This window comes from Podarcis cretensis (assembly GCF_951804945.1).
Source record: "Podarcis cretensis genome assembly, chromosome: 17".
Taxonomy (NCBI): domain Eukaryota; kingdom Metazoa; phylum Chordata; class Lepidosauria; order Squamata; family Lacertidae; genus Podarcis; species Podarcis cretensis.
Genome location: NC_137187.1, coordinates 36,317,025 through 36,337,396, shown reverse-complemented (window position 1 = coordinate 36,337,396; position 20,372 = coordinate 36,317,025). Strand labels below are relative to the sequence as shown.

At 47.4% G+C, this 20,372-nt stretch overlaps 1 protein-coding gene across 4 annotated transcripts in view; it reads left to right on the top strand.

The window, feature by feature from the left end:
* Window positions 1-20,372, top strand: part of PDE4A (phosphodiesterase 4A) — a 357,141-nt gene that overhangs the window by 261,250 nt on the left and 75,519 nt on the right. Inside the window, exon 1 of one of the 4 annotated variants that reach the window (XM_079960034.1) lies at window positions 5,534-5,685. The exons of the other annotated variants lie outside the window; for them this stretch is intronic. Coding sequence (XP_079816160.1) covers window positions 5,549-5,685 — 137 coding nt within the window. The 5' untranslated portion in view covers window positions 5,534-5,548. Of the gene's footprint in view, window positions 1-5,533; window positions 5,686-20,372 lie in introns of those variants that run through there. 4 annotated transcript variants of the gene reach the window in all.

The following is a 20,372-nucleotide window of genomic DNA, read 5'->3' as shown; positions in this document are numbered from 1 at the left end:
GTATATGATAAGGGACGTGGGTGGCGCTGTGGGTTAAACCACAGAGCCTAGGACTTCCCGATCAGAAGGTCGGCGGTTCGAATCCCCGCGACGGGGTGAGCTCCTGTTGCTCGGTCCCTGCTCCTGCCAACCTAGCGGTTCGAAAGCACATCAAAGTGCAAGTAGAGAAATAGGTACCGCTCCGGCGGGAAGGTAAATGGCGTTTCCGTGCACTGCTCTGGTTTCTCCAGAAGCGGCTTAGTCATGCTGGCCACATGACCCGGAAGCTGTTCGCCAGCTCCCTCGGCCAATAAAGCGAGATGAGCGCCGCAACCCCAGAGTCGTTCACGAGTGGAGCTAATGGTCAGGGGTCCCTTTACCTTTACCTTTACCTTTACTATATGATATGCTGTGACCTAGCCCCATTTTGCCCTGGGTGTTATTGTTGTTGTTCTTAAAACTTGTATACCGCCCTTCATCTGAAGATCCCAGAGTTGTTCACAACAGAAAAATACAAAATGAGGACACAAAATACATGGTAAAACGAACCAATAACCCTCCTCCCACAAGCACGTTTAAAAAGCCATAGACTGTGATGAAAATGTCAAAACCCGAAGCGAGTCGTTTGTCTGATATAGCTTATCTCTGATATAGCTTATCTATGATGCCAGCATTTCCCACAGATACTTGTAGTGTGTCTTTAAACCTAGTTCATGCAAGGGCAAACACCACATCAACACCACATCACTCCCAATGCTGATCCAGGAAAAGGATTCCTTCTCCTTCTGAGCAGTTGGTTGAGCAATTCTAGAGAAATTACAGTCCTCGCTTATCTGTCTTGTTAAAGACCCTGGTAAACAGAGGGATTTGAAGTGTTTTGGGAAAGGAACTTGGTGTTTTCCCTCTACGCCTCCTTTTTTTCTCTGTCTCCGGGGCTACGGGCTGTGGGATGTGGAGAATAATTTATAACAGCACAGGAAGCCTGGGTGGGGGCGGGATAAGGAGACCGAGGGGGATGGGTTTTGTTTGCTTTTAAAGCAAAAACTATGATGCACAATGAAAGGAAGTGACTCGCCAAGGCTCACAGAGTGACTCAGTGGCAAAGCCAGGAAATTGGCACAGGAGGGAGGCTCCAAGCTCCCTTTTTTCACTTTTGTTCTCAGAACGAGGAAATAACCCAACCACCCTTATTACTCGATTTTGAGATCCAATCAATAAACTTTGAAACCCACAGGTGCTCATTATATGTCCACCGTGAACACATTCTGGGATGGTTTTTTCCCTACCCTCACCCTCAGATCTCCTGCTCCTCAAGATAAGTTGGACAAACTACCTTAGACCTCAAATTTTATTTCCTTTTATGCCAAGTTTCAGTGATGGGCCGTGAAAAACCTAGAGTTGCCAGATTTCAAAAAGTAAAAGCCAGGACACCCCGAAAGTTGTTGAGATTTTTTTTTTTAGACAAACCCCAAAGTTGAGCTTTATTTTTACAAAAACACCAAAAAAAAAAAAACCCCACATCAATTCTGCCTTTGAAATCCCAGGAAAATCTGGGCGTATGGCAGGCCTAGGAAAACCAGAACAGAGGAGTGCCTCTCAGCATACACAGAGTGCCTTCTTCTCTCAGTTACTGCAGCCCAAAAGCGCAGAGCAGGAGTGGGTTGGAAGACATGGCTTGAAGACTCCTTGTGCATAACGTACAAACTTAAGCCACAGGAGGCTAATCAATCGCATGCTCTTGTCAGCGACTTCCGAGAACTGCCAAACCAAGCCTAAGGCACTTCCTGCTGGTGGAGAAGCATAACTTGCAGGTGCCAATTCAGCCCAGGAAAGCTAGGGAGTGAACACAAACCCAACGAGAGAAACAGCCTGCCTGCCAGCCTGCTTGCCTCTCTCTGACAGGGGCCGTCTTGCGTGGCTCGGCAAGACCACCAGAAGCCAAACAGCAGAGCAGGAAGGCCAGGCTCTCAGGCTGCCTCTTCTCTAATAATAATAATAATAATAATAATAATAATAATAATAATAATTTATACCCCACCCTCTCTAGCCAAGGCCGGGCTCAGAGCGGCTTACAAGCAATAATAAAAACAAGTTGAATGATTACAACTTAAAAACAAAATTAAAATACAACATAAAAAAATTGAAACAGGAGGAGAAGGAAAGGAGAGACACTCATGGTAGCAACTGAAACATAGCAGTGCCATGACATGAGACTGGCTTTCCACGTGGATCAGACAGGTTGCACGGCAAGTGCTGCATCCCACAGGCGGTCTGTCCCCCTGATGCCTCTGGGAAGCAGGATATAAAGGCTGTCACTCACTATTGTATGCTTCTGGCGTCTGGTATTCAGAGATGCTCCCCCTGCCCGTGGCTAACAGCTGTTTTTGGCTTTTTCGCTTTGGTTCCCACCAAAAATCAAGAGCTATCCTTAGTGGGCAATATATGAAGAAGCTTTTTGCCTTTATACTTGTGTGTGTGCTAAGAGTCTGATGTATGTTTCCTAATGAAGTTCTATGTACAGTAGGCATGCAAGGGACATTCCTATTTTTAACTGCCTCACGTGGGAAAGCCCTTAGCCTTCTCTACCTTTAGTAAATAAATGGGTGGAGCATCCACGAAAACCCAAACTGGAGAATCTGGATTTGGGCACCAAGTTAATTCTTTCCTTTTCTCTTTTTTTCATTCCCACAACCACTTTCTTCATATTCTCTCCTTATTTGCTTCTTTATCTTTTGTGCCTTTCTGAAGTGGTAGAAAGAATTAAGTGTAGAAATCAGAGGGAATAGTTACAGATATGCCATGACCCCTGGGGTTTTTTTGTTGGTTTTTATATGTATGGGTAATGACCATATGCTTATTTGAAAGGTCATTTTAGCTTGCTGGCTAAGAAGCTGCATGACAACATTGTTCCGAACATAGGAAATGGAACATAAGCAGCTCACATTTTAATAGTCGGAGCATCTCAATCTATTATTTTTGTTTTATTGTATGCCCATTTTGACTAACTGGTTTATTTCTTCCATTGCAAGGTGGGGTAGGACATTTTCTACTGTTCTGATAACTGTATTTTAATATATATATATTTGGGGGAAAATGATAATTTTCTGTGAGTTGCCCATAGAACATAGGTTATTTGGAGACAGTATTCCTTTGAATGCCAGATGTTGGGGACGGACAAGAGGGATTAGCCAGTGCCTTCAAACACTCACTCCTTGCCAGAGCACAGAGGCCTGGCTACTGCTGCAAACAGATTGTGGGACTAGATACACCTTGATCACAGTGAGACAAGAACATTTATTACATGCTTAATCCTCACTGTGCCCACAGACATTGTAGGGTAAAATCCAAGGTAAAATCCAAATCTTTGCTATTCTTTGAAATACTCCCTTAGGGTGTCTTCTTCTTTGGCGATCACTCGTAGCCGAGTAAGATTGTCTTCCATGAACACAGTTTTAACAGTGAATCTGTAAGTGACTGTGGAGGCCAATTCTGGATCCATATGTCCTTACACAGTGCGGACATAGTTTTTCAGGTGGGAGTTGATCGCAGTGTGGATTTGCCAAGCGTGCCTTCCTCCCTTTGCCAAGTGCATTTCTCCCTTTCATCCTGTGTTTGAGCATCTTCAAAGCCCCTGACACCTTTGGTATAGGCTGTTCTCCAATTGGAGCGCTCGCATGCCAGTGTTTCCCAGTTGTCGGTGTTTATACTACATTTTTTTTTAGATTTGCCTTGAGTCTTTTGTTGACCACCAGCATTACACTTTCGATTTTAAAGTTCGGAATAGAGTAGTTGCTTTGGAAGATGATAATCAGGCATCCGCACATGACCAGTCCAACAAAGTTGATGTTGAAGAATCATTGCTTCCACACTGGTGATCTTTGCTTTTTCCAGTACACTGGCATTAATTTGCCTGTCTTCCCAAGTGATGTGTAAAAATTTTTGGAGAGACCGTTCATGGAATCTTTCAAGGAGTTGGAGATGGCGATTATATGTAGTCCATGTTTCACAAGCATACAGCGGTGTATGACAGCTGATGGCATTTAATGGAGAACAATGGTATGAATGCTCACCATCAGTAAAATGTTCGAGTGTTTGAACTGTGGGCACATCCAGACTTCTTTTCACACCGTGCTTTTCAGGCACAAGTCTGCACTTTAAAGCTCCCTGTCTGAGCATTTTTTTTATTTCTCCTGGTGCTTTTTCCTGGGAAAAACTCCGGGACCAAAACAAATAACAAAACTGCTCGTAGACAGGGCTTTAAAGCCTGGACTTTGCGCCTAGAAACACGGTACAAAAGGAATACTGGATGAGCCTTCCTAGGGTAGTTGGTTGACAGCAGGTATTCCAGGGGACCAATCCAGTGTGCTCTGGGATTTTGATTTTTATTCTTAACTACAGCAAACTTAGCCAAGCCAAACTGATGAGTCAGCAGCTCCCAACCCTGGCTTGTAGAAGGCCTGGAAGGGGAGGTCCTTGGGTTGGGTGCAACATGCCTGGATAGCTCAGTTGGCTAGAGAGTGGTGCTGATAATGCTAAGGTTGTAGGTTTGATCCCTGCATGGGACAGCCTCGTATTCTTGCATTGCAGGAATGCAAGATGATCCCTGATCTAATAGGTTGTAGGGGTACAGAAGGTGACTTGTGTCATGCAGCAAGCCAAGGTTAAGAGACAACGCTGTGCGAAAGCATTCAGAAAACTTTTTGATTCCAGCTCAGGGAGTAGGATTATGGAAAGCTGTTTGTGTCTGCTCAGAGGAAGGAGCACTCTGGACATGCTCAGTAACACTTACTTTCCTTCACATGCCCCAGAGCTCAGCTCAGTACTGAGAAGGAAATTCTGGGGTGGAGGTCACTACAGTCTGAGTCCTGACCTCAGCAGTTGGATCTGCTTGGGGAGCTGACCAGCTAGGAGCGCAGGGCAGCGAGGTCTGCAATCCCTGGGGGGCCACTCATAGGGGAATAAGCACCATTGGACAACTTTCCAAGAAGGAAGGAAGGCAGGAGGGAGGCTGCCTTGCAACAGCTCAGCCAATGGTTCCCCCCAACTGACCATTGCCATGCGTAATGCGTGCGTCCTGTCCGGCCGCGGTTTCCCCGGGGTTCAGCCCGGAGCTGTTCCTCGTCGTCCGCAGCTGGAGGCAGCGATGCTTCCGAATACCCGTTGCTGGAAGCCCCCGGGGGCCTCTGGTGCGGATGGCCTGCTCGCGGGGTCCCCACCCTGGGCTCCCGGTTGGCCACGGGTGCTGGTTTCAGGCAGGTTCTCGGGTATGGGGGGTCTACCTGGAGACTGAATCCTGGGGCTTTTGCGCGCGGAGCCCTTCCCCTCGCAGGATCCGCGCAGAGCCTCGCTCTCCGCCCCGCGCCGCCCTTGAAGAATCCGGCGCCGGGGTTTGCAGTCGCCAGCTCCGCCCCGCCCCGCCCCGCCCCTCCGGAGCCGCTCCGCTTTGTGCGGATTCGCGGGAAGATCCGGAGCGCCGCGGGCCGCCCCGGCACACTCCGGGCCACTCGGGAGCGACTTCGAGGGCGCTTTTCCTCCTGGGTGCGCGCTTCCCCCCCACCCCGGATCTTTCATGCCGGCCCCGGCCTTCGCGGCGCCTCGCTTCCTCGCGCTGCCGCCGGGTCGCCTGCGCGCCGCCGAGGCGGACATGCATTTCTCCTTCAGCGAAGAGGACATCAAGCGGCACCGGCTGCTGCCCAAGTCGGTGAGGTGGGTGCCTTGCTCGGGCTCGGCTCGGCGGGGGCTTGGCCCCGAGCGCGGGGAGGGGGCGACTCAAGTTTTCCCCGCGCGTGGCGCTCACTCCAGAGACTTGCTCCGGCTCCCGAGCGATGGCAAGCCCGGGATCCTCTAGTCGGGGACAGGGGACATTTCCTGGCAAGTGTCCAAGAGTTGGGACCGCTTAGCGTGGAGTGGCAACCTCCCCATGGCACACCCGTGGGATCGTGTGCCGTTTCTTGGCACCTCGGCAGCAAAGGGAAAGTTTCCTGGAGGGGTGTGACTCGCCTCCTCTGTGGCCTTGCTGTGGACGGCGGAGGCGCATCTTTTGGGCTGGCACCCATGAACATTCCCAAGGGCAGGCGCAACCCCGCAGGCTCTGCAGCGTTGGCCCGAGGGTACCTGTCAGCTTCTCTGACGCTCTGGACAATATCGCCTCTCCGGATGACGCTCTTGCATTGTTTGTGTGATTCAGGAGTTGCACTCCTTGCCCTGGGTGCCTTATCTGCGGGTTGACTGTATTGTTCGTGGCACACTATTTCCAATGATGTGGATAGCCGTGCTGGAAACGCAGTGTGATGAAGTGTGGAGCAAAGTGTATGAAATAAAAGGAGTATCTTTTTTGGCCAGGTCAGAGGCATGGGCATAGCCGGGGGGGGGGGGGGAGCTGCCCCCACATCAACTAAAACAATAGAAATGCTTAACTAACTGACCAATCACATCGGTTCTGGGCCCCCCCCCCATGAAAGTCCTGCCCCCCCCAACAAAAATCCTGGCTATGCCCATGGTCAGAGGGGTTGCATGCATTGTAGTGCCCTCTGTTTTGGAGCTGCCATCCCATGCAGATCTTGCTGCTACCCGCATGCATTGGAATTGAAGCCCATTTGGGATCTGTACCAAGTGTCTCCCTGCAAGAGCTTCAATCAGTTTCCATGTGCCCATTAGAAGGAAGGGATTTGGGGACGGACACATCTGTCTGCGCTTGTGTCTGCTTCTGGTTTTGATCTTTCTCTGAGAGGTGCCACCCTTTTCCTGCACGCATGCTAGGCAGGAAATCTCCAGGCCAAGTGCAAAGGCGAAGGTCTGTCTGGCAGTGGCTGACATAAGGCAGATTCAAGTCACATCTGCCACAGGCCAGTGGGCAGCAGCCCGGCTTACACCCTCCCCTCTCCAGCCACCCAGACACTGCACGACCCCTCCCTGTCTCTCTTTGAGGCTTTTGGGAATGTGTGTACAAAGAGCCTTGTTTTTCCCTTTGGGTCTCCTTTTCAGACAGCGCTGCTGCCTTGCGTAAAAGTTAGTTTGAGACTCCAGATAGTGCGTCACCGTTGGCATTAAGTGTCTGGTGCAACTTTTGCATCGGGTGGCTGCATGATAAAGAACATCATGATAAAACAGCCCTTGTTTCAGGGGTCATGTGAGGGCAAAGGAAGGGATCAGAATTATTGTAGCTGCGTCTGCAGCTCTGCGGAACAGGCTGAAAGTTAAACGGCCAGGAAGGCGGTGGCAGCAGCAGCAGGTTCCAATTGTGGTCCAGCGGATGAAAGAGGAGGATTCAAACCCTGGGTGGCCTTAGTCAAGTCGTCATCTCCTAGCCTCAGTTCCCCGTCTGCAAAAGGGAAATTCCGGGGGCTTTCCTCATACGGCTCACTAGGATACTATTTTCTTATCTTTATGCTTAACTGAGGCTCGCTTCTTTTATTCTTCCTCTTTGCAACTGTCTTCATGGGCCAATAGATAGCCAAAGATTCTCAGGGGTGCCCCTGGAATGCAGGGAGAGTCGCCCTACAGGAGAACCTGCTAGCTTCTTCTGTCTTGTTTCTTTCAGGAGTGCGGTTAGTGGCTCTTTCAGCAAGATAATTATATCCTGGGAGGGGGACACCTTTGACGTTTGGATACCCGAAGTGGATGCCTAGTTTGCCTCTATGATTGGCTGTCCTGGCTTGCTGACTATTAGAAACTCCTATTAGACTGCTTTGGGCTCTCTCAGTGCCTGCCTAGCATGGTATCTGATGATGGGGTCTCTGTAGGCTTCATTATTGCCACCACAACAACACAGACTGCTATTAGAGTCATGGGAGAAGCTTGGGGAATCAAACCCCCAACCTCACCAAGTCCCAATCTTCTTCTTCTTCTTAATTTTATTATTATTTGGTGCACTTTCAATTTGTATATTAGAAATATGTTCCAATGGAAAGTGTTCTGCGGCATCTGACAGGCTAATCAGTATATTGCGGGTATGTTAAAGAAGTCACTTTGTTTGATGCAGCAGTAACAAGGAGATTCTCAGCAAGCAGGTGTACCTTCCAAGTATCTGGTGGTGGTCAGTTTCTACTTTTCAGGTAGAGATAGGGAGCACAGGGCTTGATGATGACGAACTTTTCAAGGCAGCAAGAGAAAAGTATTACAATAGGTCAGGGGTGTCCAAACTTTTTTTCAAAGAGGGCCAGATTTGATGAAGTGAACATGCATGAGGGCCAAGCAAAGTTGTTGAGCTTTTTTTAGGATTGAAGTTGTTGAAATCAACCGCCACAGGGGCCGGATTAAATTGACCAGCGGGCTGAATTAAAAGGTCCTTTAAAAGGTGCTGCAATAGGTGTGCATCACATAAAAGTCTGAGGGATATTAAATCTTGCTCTTGAGCACAATCTGCTGGCAAGTTTGCATATACAAGGCCCATTGAAGTGAATGCGAGCTGAGCCAGAGCACATAGAATGCATCAATAAGCCCATTGATGCATCTAATGCACAATAACTTCCTGGGAGACCATGCCTGTTGTCTTTTGGAAAGAACAGTATTGTGTTGGTCACTGACACAATTTGTGTAGAGGCTGACTAATCGCTAGAACTTCGTCTTGAGAGATATTCTGGGTGCTCCCATTGTAACCAAGACTGTCTTTCTTTCCAGCAAAGGATTGCCTGTAACCTCCATGCTGTTAAACGCGCCCCCCCCCCAGGCTTGGGTTTCTTTTTGCATTGCTAAGTGTATAATTGCCCCCCCCCCATGTGATGGTAAAATAAATTCTATAAAGCCAGAGTTCTCAGATTCAGATTCTGTAGGTAACAAGTCCTATTGCGGTCCTGCGTGGGACTGGAGTCTCCCCAAGACTGCGCTACATAGGGAACTCTAATGGAATTGGGTCTCCTCTGAAGAAACTTTCTGCAATATGCCTCTGAATCTGGATCAAGTTGCTGGAGTCTCTTGTCCCTTTCCTTAACTGGCAGCTTTTCTTGGCAACCACATAACCAGTGTGGAGGGGAGTTGTCATTACTACACTGCATGCTCACTCTTGCCAGGACAGAAATGTCAAATGGGAAACCGGAGAAGAGTGGCTATATTTAAGCTCTGGGGAAGCGACCTGGTTTGGTACTGCTGCATCCCAATCCTCAGGGCTTCTCAGTTTCTCCAGCGGCTGGGTTAGGATCATGCTCTTGAGAGCCAAGTAACCTCTGCTGGCGTTAGTTCCTCCATGTTCTGCTCCGAGCAGACTGAGAGAGACCTTGCCTAGGATTCCTGTTGGGTTGGAGCCGTGTGAAAGGCTTGTTTGATGCCTTGCTGCAGATGTGGGGAAAGGCTTTTGGGTTGCTGCCCCCACTGACTCCTGCCTGACCTCTGGTGTAGGCAAGAGTATGGGTCTCGACATCCAAGCCAGCTGAGATGCAGCCAAAATCCCACTTGGATAGTGCCCAAGAGTACTTATGACGCACTCAGCTGTGGCTGCTCAACTGCCTGTGGTATCCCATGAACAGGCAGGCCTGTAGCTAGAAATCTGGTGATGGTCGGGCCTCAGGGTACATTGCAAGTGGTGCGGTGTGGACAGACATCATAAGTCAGTACAAAACCTAAGAACAATTAGAGTTAGTATAAGGATTAGCAGTAACTTTTAAGGGAGTTGCAAGTACAGTGGTACCTCGGGTTAAGTACTTAATTTGTTCCGGAGGTCCGTTCTTAACCTGAAACTGTTCTTAACCTGAAGCACCACTTTAGCTAATGGGGCCTTTTGCTGCCGCTGGAGCACGATTTCTGTTCTCATCCTGAAGCAAAGTTCTTAACCCGAGGTACTATTTCTGGATTAGCGGAGTCTGTAACCTGAAGCGTATGTAACCCAAGGTACCACTGTAGTGTGAGAGAGGCATCACCTCTTCTAGTCAACATGCACCAGCCTCTTTGGTCCCACTGTTGTCTCTGATCAAGTAGTAAGCCTGTTTACTGTGTCAAAAGTCAGATAAGAAGAAGTAGAAGAGTTTGGATTTGATATCCCGCTTTATCACTCCCCTTCAGGAGTCTCAAAGCGGCTAACATTCTCCTTTCCCTTCCTCCCCCACAAACAAACACTCTGTGAGGTGAGTGGGGCTGAGAGACTTCAGAGAAGTGTGACTAGCCCAAGGTCACCCAGCAGCTGCACGTGGAGGAGCGGAGACGCGAACCTGGTTCACCAGATTACGAGTCTACCACTCTTAACCACTACACCACACTGATAGGTATTCTTGCCATGAGCAGCAATTCATCTTTCAAACCAGCCTCAGCTATGTTGAAACAGCTACAATCTCCATCCTTAAGTTATTAAATTGAGCAGACAGAACACTGGAAAGTGGGAGGCAACTCACTGAGCAGTTGAGAATTCTATCTATAGGATGTCATTTCCTTCTGTCTCCATAAGCAACAAGGTTAGAGACTTTTACTTTTGCATTGGGGCTGATAGGAGGTGGACTCCAGCAATATCTGGAGTGCTACAGGTTGCCCATCCCTGAATTAGACAACAGAGCAGTGAAGGCGTAATTCACCTTTGCATGATAGGCTAGTTTCTACACATGCTCTCAACACCCTCCTCGCTGTCCTCCAGTGAGACAAGCAAACGGCATTATTGGAGTTCAATGACATATTCAGCCAGGCAAAAGTACTCAAGAAGAATGCAAAACAGGGCAGGTGAGAGGTGTTCCCTGGGTAGAGTCACAAAGGACAGAGGGTCCGGCGGGCGGGTGGGTATTCAGCTTCCAGGCCAGAGTTTTCCCCACACTAGCCTAGCTGTAATGGGTCCACTAGACCCCCAGTTGAAGACGAGTAGTTTAACTCAGAATAAGACAGTTTTCGAAAGTGAGTGGCAGTGGGGAGGTATGCAGCTTGCCCTCCACATTGCAGCTTAAAATCTGAAGCGTGGGGTGAGCTCCCATTGCCCTGTGCCAGCTTCCAACCTTCTGCCAATCCATTCTTAATGATGAGCTAGAGATCTATTATCTGGCGTCCGGTGCTGCAGCTGACCTATGGCAATCTAGCTGTGGAAGTTAGACCTTGTAAATCCAGACTTCCTTTTGTACCACACTTTCCAGGCTTTAAAGCTCCGTGTCCGAGCAGTTGTGGGTTTTTTTTTTTTTTTGGGGGGGGGTCCTGGCACTTTCCCCAGGAAAATCCACTTTTGACTGTTAAATTGGAGCAAACAGCAATCTGCAGAAAACCCAATTGCAATTTGTTCCAATTCAGCAGTTAAATGCATGTTTTCTAGGGGAAAGTGCTGGGACAACACACACACACACACACACACACACACACACACCCTGCCCTCTGACATGGTGCTCCCGACCTGTGCTTTGAAACACAGCACAAAAGGAAGTTTGGATTAGCCCTAAGACACTTGTCTTGCAAACACCAATGGTCTGTTTTGGGTCACAGGGAGAAGAATGTAGGGCCCTTTGACTGAGGAATCTCATTTCTTTCTTCTTTCAGCTCCACTTAGGGTTTTTCTTTCAGCCTGTCTTCTTTCAACAGACAGGATTGCTTCAAGCTTACTGATCAAACACAAAGGCTGAAAAGGAGCCAATATTCTATCTCTCTTTGGGTGGTTTTGCTCCAGCATTAGTTCCTTGTTACGTGTGAACTTTCCCCCTTTCTACATTGCAGTGACTTGGTTGCACTAGAGTCCTTTATTTGAGTTCCAACAGATCCGTCTCCTGACCTGTTTGCCACACAGCTTCAATGGAGATTTGTCCTTTTGCTTCTGCTTCTTTGGTGATCACTTGTGGCCGAGTAAGATTGTCTTCCATGAACATGATCTTAGCAGTGAGTCCGTAAGTGACTGTGGAGGCCAGTTCTGGATCCACATGTCCTTCTACAGTGGGGATATTAGTGTCCAGGCGGGAGTTGATCATGGTGAGGATTTGCCAAACATGCCTTCCTCTTAGCATGTTTCTCCCTTTCGTCCTGAGTTTGGGCTTCTTCAAAGTCCATGACACCTTTGGTCAAGACTGTTCTCCACTTGGAGCACTCTCAGCCTCATCTCCAGTCCTGCAAGGTCTCTTAAAACAGGACATTTGTTCTTCCCTTTAATTAACCCCAGGGGTGTTAATCTGACTTAAACAGGAAGCTGGGCAAAAATCTGCCCAGGAGTATGGTTGCAGTCCATTTGGGAGTAGCTTTCTAGCCATCCCTTGGTGAGAGATTGTTTAGTTGCAAAGGATGTCCAGCACATGCATTGCATAGTGCTCATTATCTGGCATTTGAGCAACTGACTGGGCCATATGTAACAATAAGTGTGCAGTTTTGTCCATGTTCCTGGATATATGGGCTTCTGTTCAGCCAAGTATGTGTTCCACAAATCCAGCACCTGTTGACCCATCTCATGCATTGGCACGTATTCTTGATACAAGCATTATTCTAGTCTTAAATGCACTCTCATTCACACTGACAGCAAGAAACATATTATTCTACCCAAGCCTTCAAAGGCCAGAATGTTACCTTTGCTTTGCCTGTATACATTTACCTGACCTTTTCACCTGCCTTAATTGATGGTTTGCTGTTGGGGATGTTCTCTAAGGGACGCGGGTGGCATTGTGGGTTAAACCACTGAGCCTCTTGGGCTTGCCGATCAGAAGGTTGGCGGTTCGAATCCCTGCGACGGGGTGAGAGCCCGTTGCTCAGTCCCTGCTCCTGCCAACCTAGCAGTTCAAAAGCACATCAAAGTGCAAGTAAATAAATGAGTATCGCTCCAGTGGGAAGGTAAACGGCATTTACGTGTGCTGCTCTGGTTCGCCAGAAGCGGCTTAGTCATGCCGGCCACATGACCCGGAAGCTGAACACCGGCTCCCTCGGCCAGTAAAGCGAGATGAGTGCCGCAACCCCAGAGTCGGCCACGACTGGACCTAATGGTCAGGGGTCCCTTTACCTTTATTTTCTCTACAGGGTAACTTTCTCTCTCAGTTGCAGTGGCATCAATGCTAGGGAGTTGTTCATAATGGAAGCTGTTATTGTTCTTTATGATTTTCAAAGGAGAGCTGCCTGCTGAACTATCAGCTCTCATTAGCACATTCTGAATCTCTGGACTGAGTGAGAAAGCAGAACCCAGTTTGCATCACAAGGGAGGTCCCATGGGAGCCAGGAGTGGCACAACAGTGGAGGGACTTGGTTCCTTGATTGCTCTCTAAGGGAGAAGCGGGGCATCAGAGAACCTGTTTACTCTGCCTCCACATTCATCTACTTGTGGCTCCAGCTCCAAAGCATTCTGCAAATATTGTCACATTGAGCCGCAACAGAAAAGTCAAGGAGAGTCGCCCACATTCTCAGCGAGTAAAATGAAAGAATGCTTAGCATTGCTATCACACTTCTGCATATCCAAAATACTTTGTGTGCTCTTATATTGTCGTAAATCATAGAATCATAGAATTGTAGAGTTGGAAAAGACCCCAAGGGTCATCTAGTCCAACCCCCTGCCAAGCAGGAATCTCAGCTAAAGCATCCATGACAGATGGCCATCCAAACTCTGCTTTAAAACCTGCAACAAAGGATGCTTAGTTGCGATCTCTTTTCTTGTAACTTGGTCATGGATTCAGGTCCTACCCTCCGGAACAGGAAAAAAGAAGCTTGCTCCATCTTCTGTGCGACAGTATTTGAAGATGGCTATCATACCCCTCTCAGTCCCCTCTTTCCCAGGCTAAACGTACCCCACTCCTTCAACAGTTCCTAATAAGGCTTGGTTTCCAGACCCTTGATCAGCTTGGTTGCCCTCCTCTGCACACATTCCAGCTTGTCAATATCTTTCTTAAATTGCAACGGCCAGAGCTGGACACAGAACTCCCAGGTGTGGTCCGACCAAGTGGTACTATTACTTCTCTTGATCTGGACTCTGGACTCCTGTTAATGCAGTCTAGAATAACATTAGCTTTTTTTGCTGCTGCAACACACTGTTGACTCATTACAACAACCCTATAAGGTAGGCATGATGAGTAGGCTAACAAATTTATTGTTGTTTTTGTTCTTCTTCTTCTTCTTCTTCTTCTTCTTCTTCTTCTTCTTCTTCTTCTTCACTATATAGCAGATGAGAGCCCTGAGGTTTGGAGTGTAGTGGGCTTGCAGAGGGATGCCTAGTGAGTTCAGGGCAGAGGAGAGATTTGAAATGGAAACTTGACTGATTTGTAGCTTGGTCTCTGAACAACCGGAAGATATTAAGAATGTGTGGGTGCTCTCCCTTAGGCTTTCCAGATGATTATGAAATGTATCTTCCTTCATCCCTATTCATTATGACCGTGCTGACTTGTGTTGATGGGAGTTATAGTCCAAAACATCTGAAGGGGACCAGATTGGAGAAAATAGATTTAAGAGAGTTTGTGACACTTTGAGAATATGTTTCCACCAGCTGTCCCCCCTCCTTTTCTTGATCACAAGGAGGCTCCTCCAAACCCACCCTTCTAGCCTGGCCGACTGTACCAAGGTAACGTCCAACTTGGTGCCCTAACCTTAAATGAACTCTCTGGGTAAAGAGCTTCTGCACACCACAAACCTTCCAAAGGAATAACCACACCCAATACTAATTGGAAACAGAGGCAACTGCAGATTTTGCCAGCATGAGTCTCTGCCTCGCTCAGCTTAGTGTTTCCAGCATGTGCCCTCCATAATAATATATATACACTATACTGGGGTTGCCGACAATTTTGGGGGGCCTGTGGGGAATATTTGCAAACTGGAGGAACTGTTGTGGGCATTGCACGTACGCCACAGCCAAGCACATGCAGCAACCTATTCTGCTGGCTGCTGCATCCTAATTTTGGGAGGCAGATAGGGTCATGTGGGTGCCCACAGACGCAACATTGCGATCCTTGCGCTACGTCCTCACATGGCTACAAACTTCTTAGGGGAACATCTCACAAGCTGCCTCACGGCGGTGTTTTTATAAAGGTGTGTGCATCCCAAGCAAACCAGCCTGATGACGCCAGGATGCTGCCCTTGAGTATAATGACCGTATAAAGCCAAGTGGGAATGCTATTTAGCCGATAACACGGGCAACAACAAAAAGCCCACAGTGATCCCAAAGGGGCATGTGGGGGATTGTGTAATGCCCCTAAGTTACATGTGTGGTTTTATTTAATTTTTTAAATATAATTTTCATGTATATATATTACAACAATTATTCAATCATAATTTTAATATTTCAAACTCCGACATCCCTCCCTCCCTTTCTGTGGTTCTTTACATTTCTTTTCACCTTCCTGCATACTCCAAATGATCGCAACATATTCTTTTATATATCCATTCCCATATATATCCCGTATATATTAAAAACTTCCCTAAACAGGATTGCCTTCAGATGTCTTCTAAAAGTCAGATAGTTGTTTATTTCCTTGACATCTGATGGGAGGGCGTTCCACAGGGCAGGCGCCACCACCGAGAAGGCCCTCTGCCTGGCTCCTTGTAACCTCACTTATCGCAGTGAGGGAACCGCCAGAATGCCCTCAGGGCTGGACCTGTAGCCCATTAACTTCTATATCCATTCTTCTCTCATCAGAACTTCTTCTTCCTCCCATTTTTGGGCAAATAGCATTCTTGCAGCTGTGGTTGCAGCCCCTACATTGCATGTGTAGCTTCCATCTGCAAACACCACACATTGCTAGCATAAGCTGGAGGCTGCATACATGGTAAGCTGTTTTAAAATGCTACCCTGCACATGGCCAGGGTAATATTTAAATAGTTCCTCTACCAAGTCCAGCTGTTGGCCCATATATGCCATTACAGTGGTACCTTGGTTCTCAAACTTAATCCGTTCCGGAAGTACGTTCCTAAACCAAAGCGTTCTAAAACCAAGGTGCGCTTTCCCATAGAAAGTAATGCAAAATGGATTAATCCGTTCCAGACTTTTAAAAACAAACCCTAAAACAGCAATTTCACATGAATTTTACTATCTAACGAGACCATTGATCCATAAAATGCAAGCAATAAAGAATGTACTGCAGTCACACATCAATCAATCAGGAGCTGAACTGAGTTCCACACAGTCACAAAAACAAAACAAAAAAGCTGCAAAAACAAAAATGCAAAATAAATAGCAAAAACTGACAGACCTTAGCATAAGACTCAAAACAGAAGTGTGGCACTCAAAACGCAAGCGTAACACTCAAAACAGAGCACGTTCAGCTTCCGAAAAACGTTTTCAAACCAGAACACTTACTTCCAGGTTTCCAGTGTTTGGGTTCCAAGTTGTTTGAGTACCAAGGTGTTTGAGAACCAAGGTACCACTGTACTGTCTACAAAATGACTGTTGACAGAGCTTCAGGATCTTAAGAGGATCTTTCTTAGCCTTCCTACTTGAGATCCTGTTAAGTGGAGAAGCTGGGGAACCTTCTGCTTGCAAAGCACTCTTTATAGCTTAAGCTGGGGTGCCTCTGGCTTCCCTTCTCCCAAGCACACATGAACATATGACGCTTGCCTTACATCGAGGATAACCATTGGTCCATCCAGCCCATTTACTTTGAGGGCCCACAGATCTCTCAGGGTCTTGGGATTTCCTTCAACTCTGCTACCTGAGGTTCTGTTACCTGGAGATGCCATGAGTTGAAGCTGGGATCTTATGCTTGGGCTCTGCCAATGAACCACGGCCTCCCCTCTCACATGGACACAACTGAAGTATTTTTTATCATCAGACGTTAGGGCAAAGGAAAGTGTTTTCTTTCCTGTACTGTACTGTAACGTTTTAAAAGCCCAACTCTAAAACACATCTACTTGGATGTATGCTTTATTAATCTGTGGTTTGAGTTGCAGGTTTCAGCTTCAGTTTTATCCATGCTGGAAATAATTTCCATAGGACACAGTATGATTTACTCCAGAGTAAAAATGCATAGGATTGAACTGTTGATTTCTAACAACAACAACAACAAATTATTTATACCCCGCCCTCCCCGGCCAGAGCTGGGCTCAGGGCGGCTAACACCAATAAAAGCACAGTAAAAACATAATGGGGGGGGGGACCAATTTAAAATACAGGTTAAAATGCAATTTAAAATACAGCCTCATTTTAAAAGTAGCCAATAAATCAAGACCATATGGGGAGGGAAACATAAGGGTCAGACTGAGTCCAAACCAAAGGCCAGGCGGAACAGCTCTGTCTTGCAGGCCCTGCGGAAAGATGTCAAGTCCCGCAGGGCCCTAGTCTCTTGGAACAGAGCATTCCACCAAGTCGGGGCCAGTACTGAAAAGGCCCTGGCCCTAGTTGAGACCAATCTAACCACCTTGTGACCTGGGACCTCCAACTTGTTGTCATTTGTGGACCTTAAGGTCCTCCACAGGGCATACCAGGAGAGACGGTCCCATAGGTACCTGGGTCCTAGGACGCTGTTTATCTACAGAGGCAAACAACATAGTGAAGCATACACCATGCACATACAGTTGCCTGTGGACATTCTTCAGGATTCACATTTCTGTTGTTTATTATCAGCAGCATATGATGTTGAAATATGGAAGAGGGTAAACGGCTGGAAACATATAAATGAGAGCCTGGGGAAAGTAGGGAATGTTGAAGCAAAACAAGCAGATATTTTCTTCCTAATCCCTAACGTTTTTCACCTGGGCACAGCACTCTTCCCCAATTCCCCTTTTCTGCTTCTCTGATTGCCAAGCAAGGTTTGTTAGCAATCTGTCCATCATTTTAAATTTAAGAATGTTTGCCGAATATTTGATTTATAAAATTTATAAACTGCTTTTCACCTCAGTGTGATCCCAGAGTAGTGTCCAACACAAAAATAACAATGAAATCAAAAATAGGTCAAAATAGCAGCAGTAGTGCACAGAGACCTAAAAACCCCAAAGAAAAATGAATCAAGCCACTCAGAGCATTGGAGAAACATTGTGTTTTGATTAAGCCCACCAGTGATGTCTTTGTCATGAGTGTTTCCAGGGGGAAGGAGTGCCACAGTTGGCACAACTAAGACTTGAGAAAGCCCTGTCCAGTCCAGTGTCGCCATGCATCAAGTGACATTTCCCAGTGGTGGAAGAAGAAGAGCCCTCTCAGCTAATCTGACTGTTGGGGCTGACAGTCCATCAAGTACCTAGTTTGCACCTTGTTCAGGGGGTTGTTATTAAGAGACCTGTAGCCAGTTTAGAAAGGGATGTGGTTGGCACTGTGGGTTAAACCACTGAGCCTAGGGGTTGCCGATCAGAAGGTTGGCGGTTCGAATCCCCGCAATGGGGTGAGCTCCCATTGCTTGGTCCCTGCTCCTGCCCACCTAGCAGTTCGAAAGCATGTCAGAGTGCAAGTAGATAAATAGGTACCGCTCCGGCGGGAGGGTAAACGGCGTTTGCGTGAGCTGCTCTGGTTTGCCAGAAGCGGCTTAGTCTTGCTGGCCAAATGACCCAGAAGCTGTACACCGGCTCCCTCGACCAATAAAGCGAGATGAGCGCCGCAACCCCAGAGTCATCTGCGACTGGACCTAAAGGTCAGGGGTACCTTTACCTTTACCTTTAGCCAGTTTAGATCCTGCAAAATAGGTGTTAGATGCCATCACACTGAAGCGGCAGACTATCTGGGAGCAGCATCTTTTCCTAGATTATCTTCAAGGGTAGCCCACATTGAGTGCATTGCAGTAATCAAGATGAATAGAGTTGTTTTTTTAAAATCAATTTTCAGACACAAAAGAATGAAAAAATTCTTTCCCAAGTCAGTGTTGGCCGTGGCTGAGGTGTGAAACCCACATGTCCTCAGCATCAGAAGAGAAAAATGCAATGTCTCCTGGGTGTGATGTGTGCCTTGCACACTTCTGTACAGTGTAGTGTCAGAAAATGCTTCCTCAGTATCATCTACCTGATAACCTGTTGTCATTGGTGTGTCACTTGCTTGCCAGTGTAAGTTATTGCCCTTTCCCCCTCATCTGTCTGTGCACTGATAAGGCCCCCATCACCTTCTTTGCTCTTACGTTGACATGGTGTCTCCTTAGTCTTATCTGCTTCCATTTCCTCCCCTGTGGGAATGACGTAGGCAGCTCTTGCATCTGCGCCTTAGCACTCTCCGAGAGGAATTTCTGACTTAAGTCGGCAACAAAAGCACAACAGCTCTGTGTGTGTGTGTGTGTGTGTGTGTTTCTGCAGAAATCCCTTGCGCAGTGTGTACAGAAGTAGCCAACTTGGGTCTCCTCCGTTTGCTGCCAAAAGGTTAAAGCAAACAGTTCGAAACAGAAGAAAAGTGCTCTATAGTTAAATGGGGATTAAGAGTACCTGTGAGTACCTGTAAGAGAATAAGAGTACCTGTGGAATTTTTAATTTAAATTTAAAAAACACAAAAACAGTTCTGTTCTTGGGTGGAATGAAATTGGGCTAGTACCAGAGGTTGCCATTGCTGGGCACTTGCAAAGGTGCCCACTCCACCGGGGGGGGGGGGGCTGAGCAACAGCCTCTGCTTCTGTTGCCCCGTTCTCCTCTGGGCACCAGTGCAAACTTACTCCAAAGGAAGAGAGAAATGGGCACTGGCAACAGCAGCATGAAAGAGGTGAGCCCCTGTGGGGAGGGTTTCTACTGAGGGCACCTTGCCCAAGACGCTCCCCCCCCCCCCCCGCCGCCAAAAATAAAACCCAACCCCTGGAGCTATCACTGGAATGAGGCACACATTCTTTCTCACCCTTCTGCTTGCACTGTGCCAGTTTGTCACACTCTGTGCAAGGCTCTTCCGTTCTCCAAGGAAAATCCAAACAGAATGAATGGAAAGCACGAGCTACAGTTTGATCCTTTTCCAGGCAAGTCGTACAAAAGGCTTGCTTCAATTAGGAACCTCTTATCTGCCCATGAGTCAGACATACGCTTAAAGCGTCAGACTGCATTCCTAGAACTCCTTACCCTTTGAAGACAATCTAAAATCCCCAGGCTCAGTTCGCATCTGTGCACCTCTTCTTCCTGCACTTCGGTTCCTTTGTTTGTGAAATTAGGGTTAAATTTCTTATCAGCATGACTGCACTGGGAAGCAGGGAACTCCACCCATTAGTGTCCCACTCCTGCAGACGATTGCTTTAAATGTGTACACTCCACCTTCTTTGGCTTGATCATCTCTCAGCCCAGGGAGAGACCCAAATCCGCTTATGCAGATTGTTGCATAATGTGTTTTGGTCTTGCAGGTCACCTCAGCCACCCACAGCCCCACCTCCGTTGAGCAGAGGCAGGGCATGCTAGAGATGCTCACAGTGGATTATACTAAGATGGATGGGGGGGGGCGGTGTTTTCAATTTTTAACCACTCATTAATTTCATGAAATGCTAGTTGGTTCTCTGAAACGTGCTTGTCCTCCACTGTCTGAATTTGATGGAAACTATATTGGAGGGGTTAATGCTTGGATTGTTGACTGTTAGCTTGAATCAGTACCTTTGCCCAATATGGAAGGCATGGGGGTTTCCTCCCTCTCTAGGGTTGCATAGCAATCCTAGGGCAGCCAACATATCAACCTT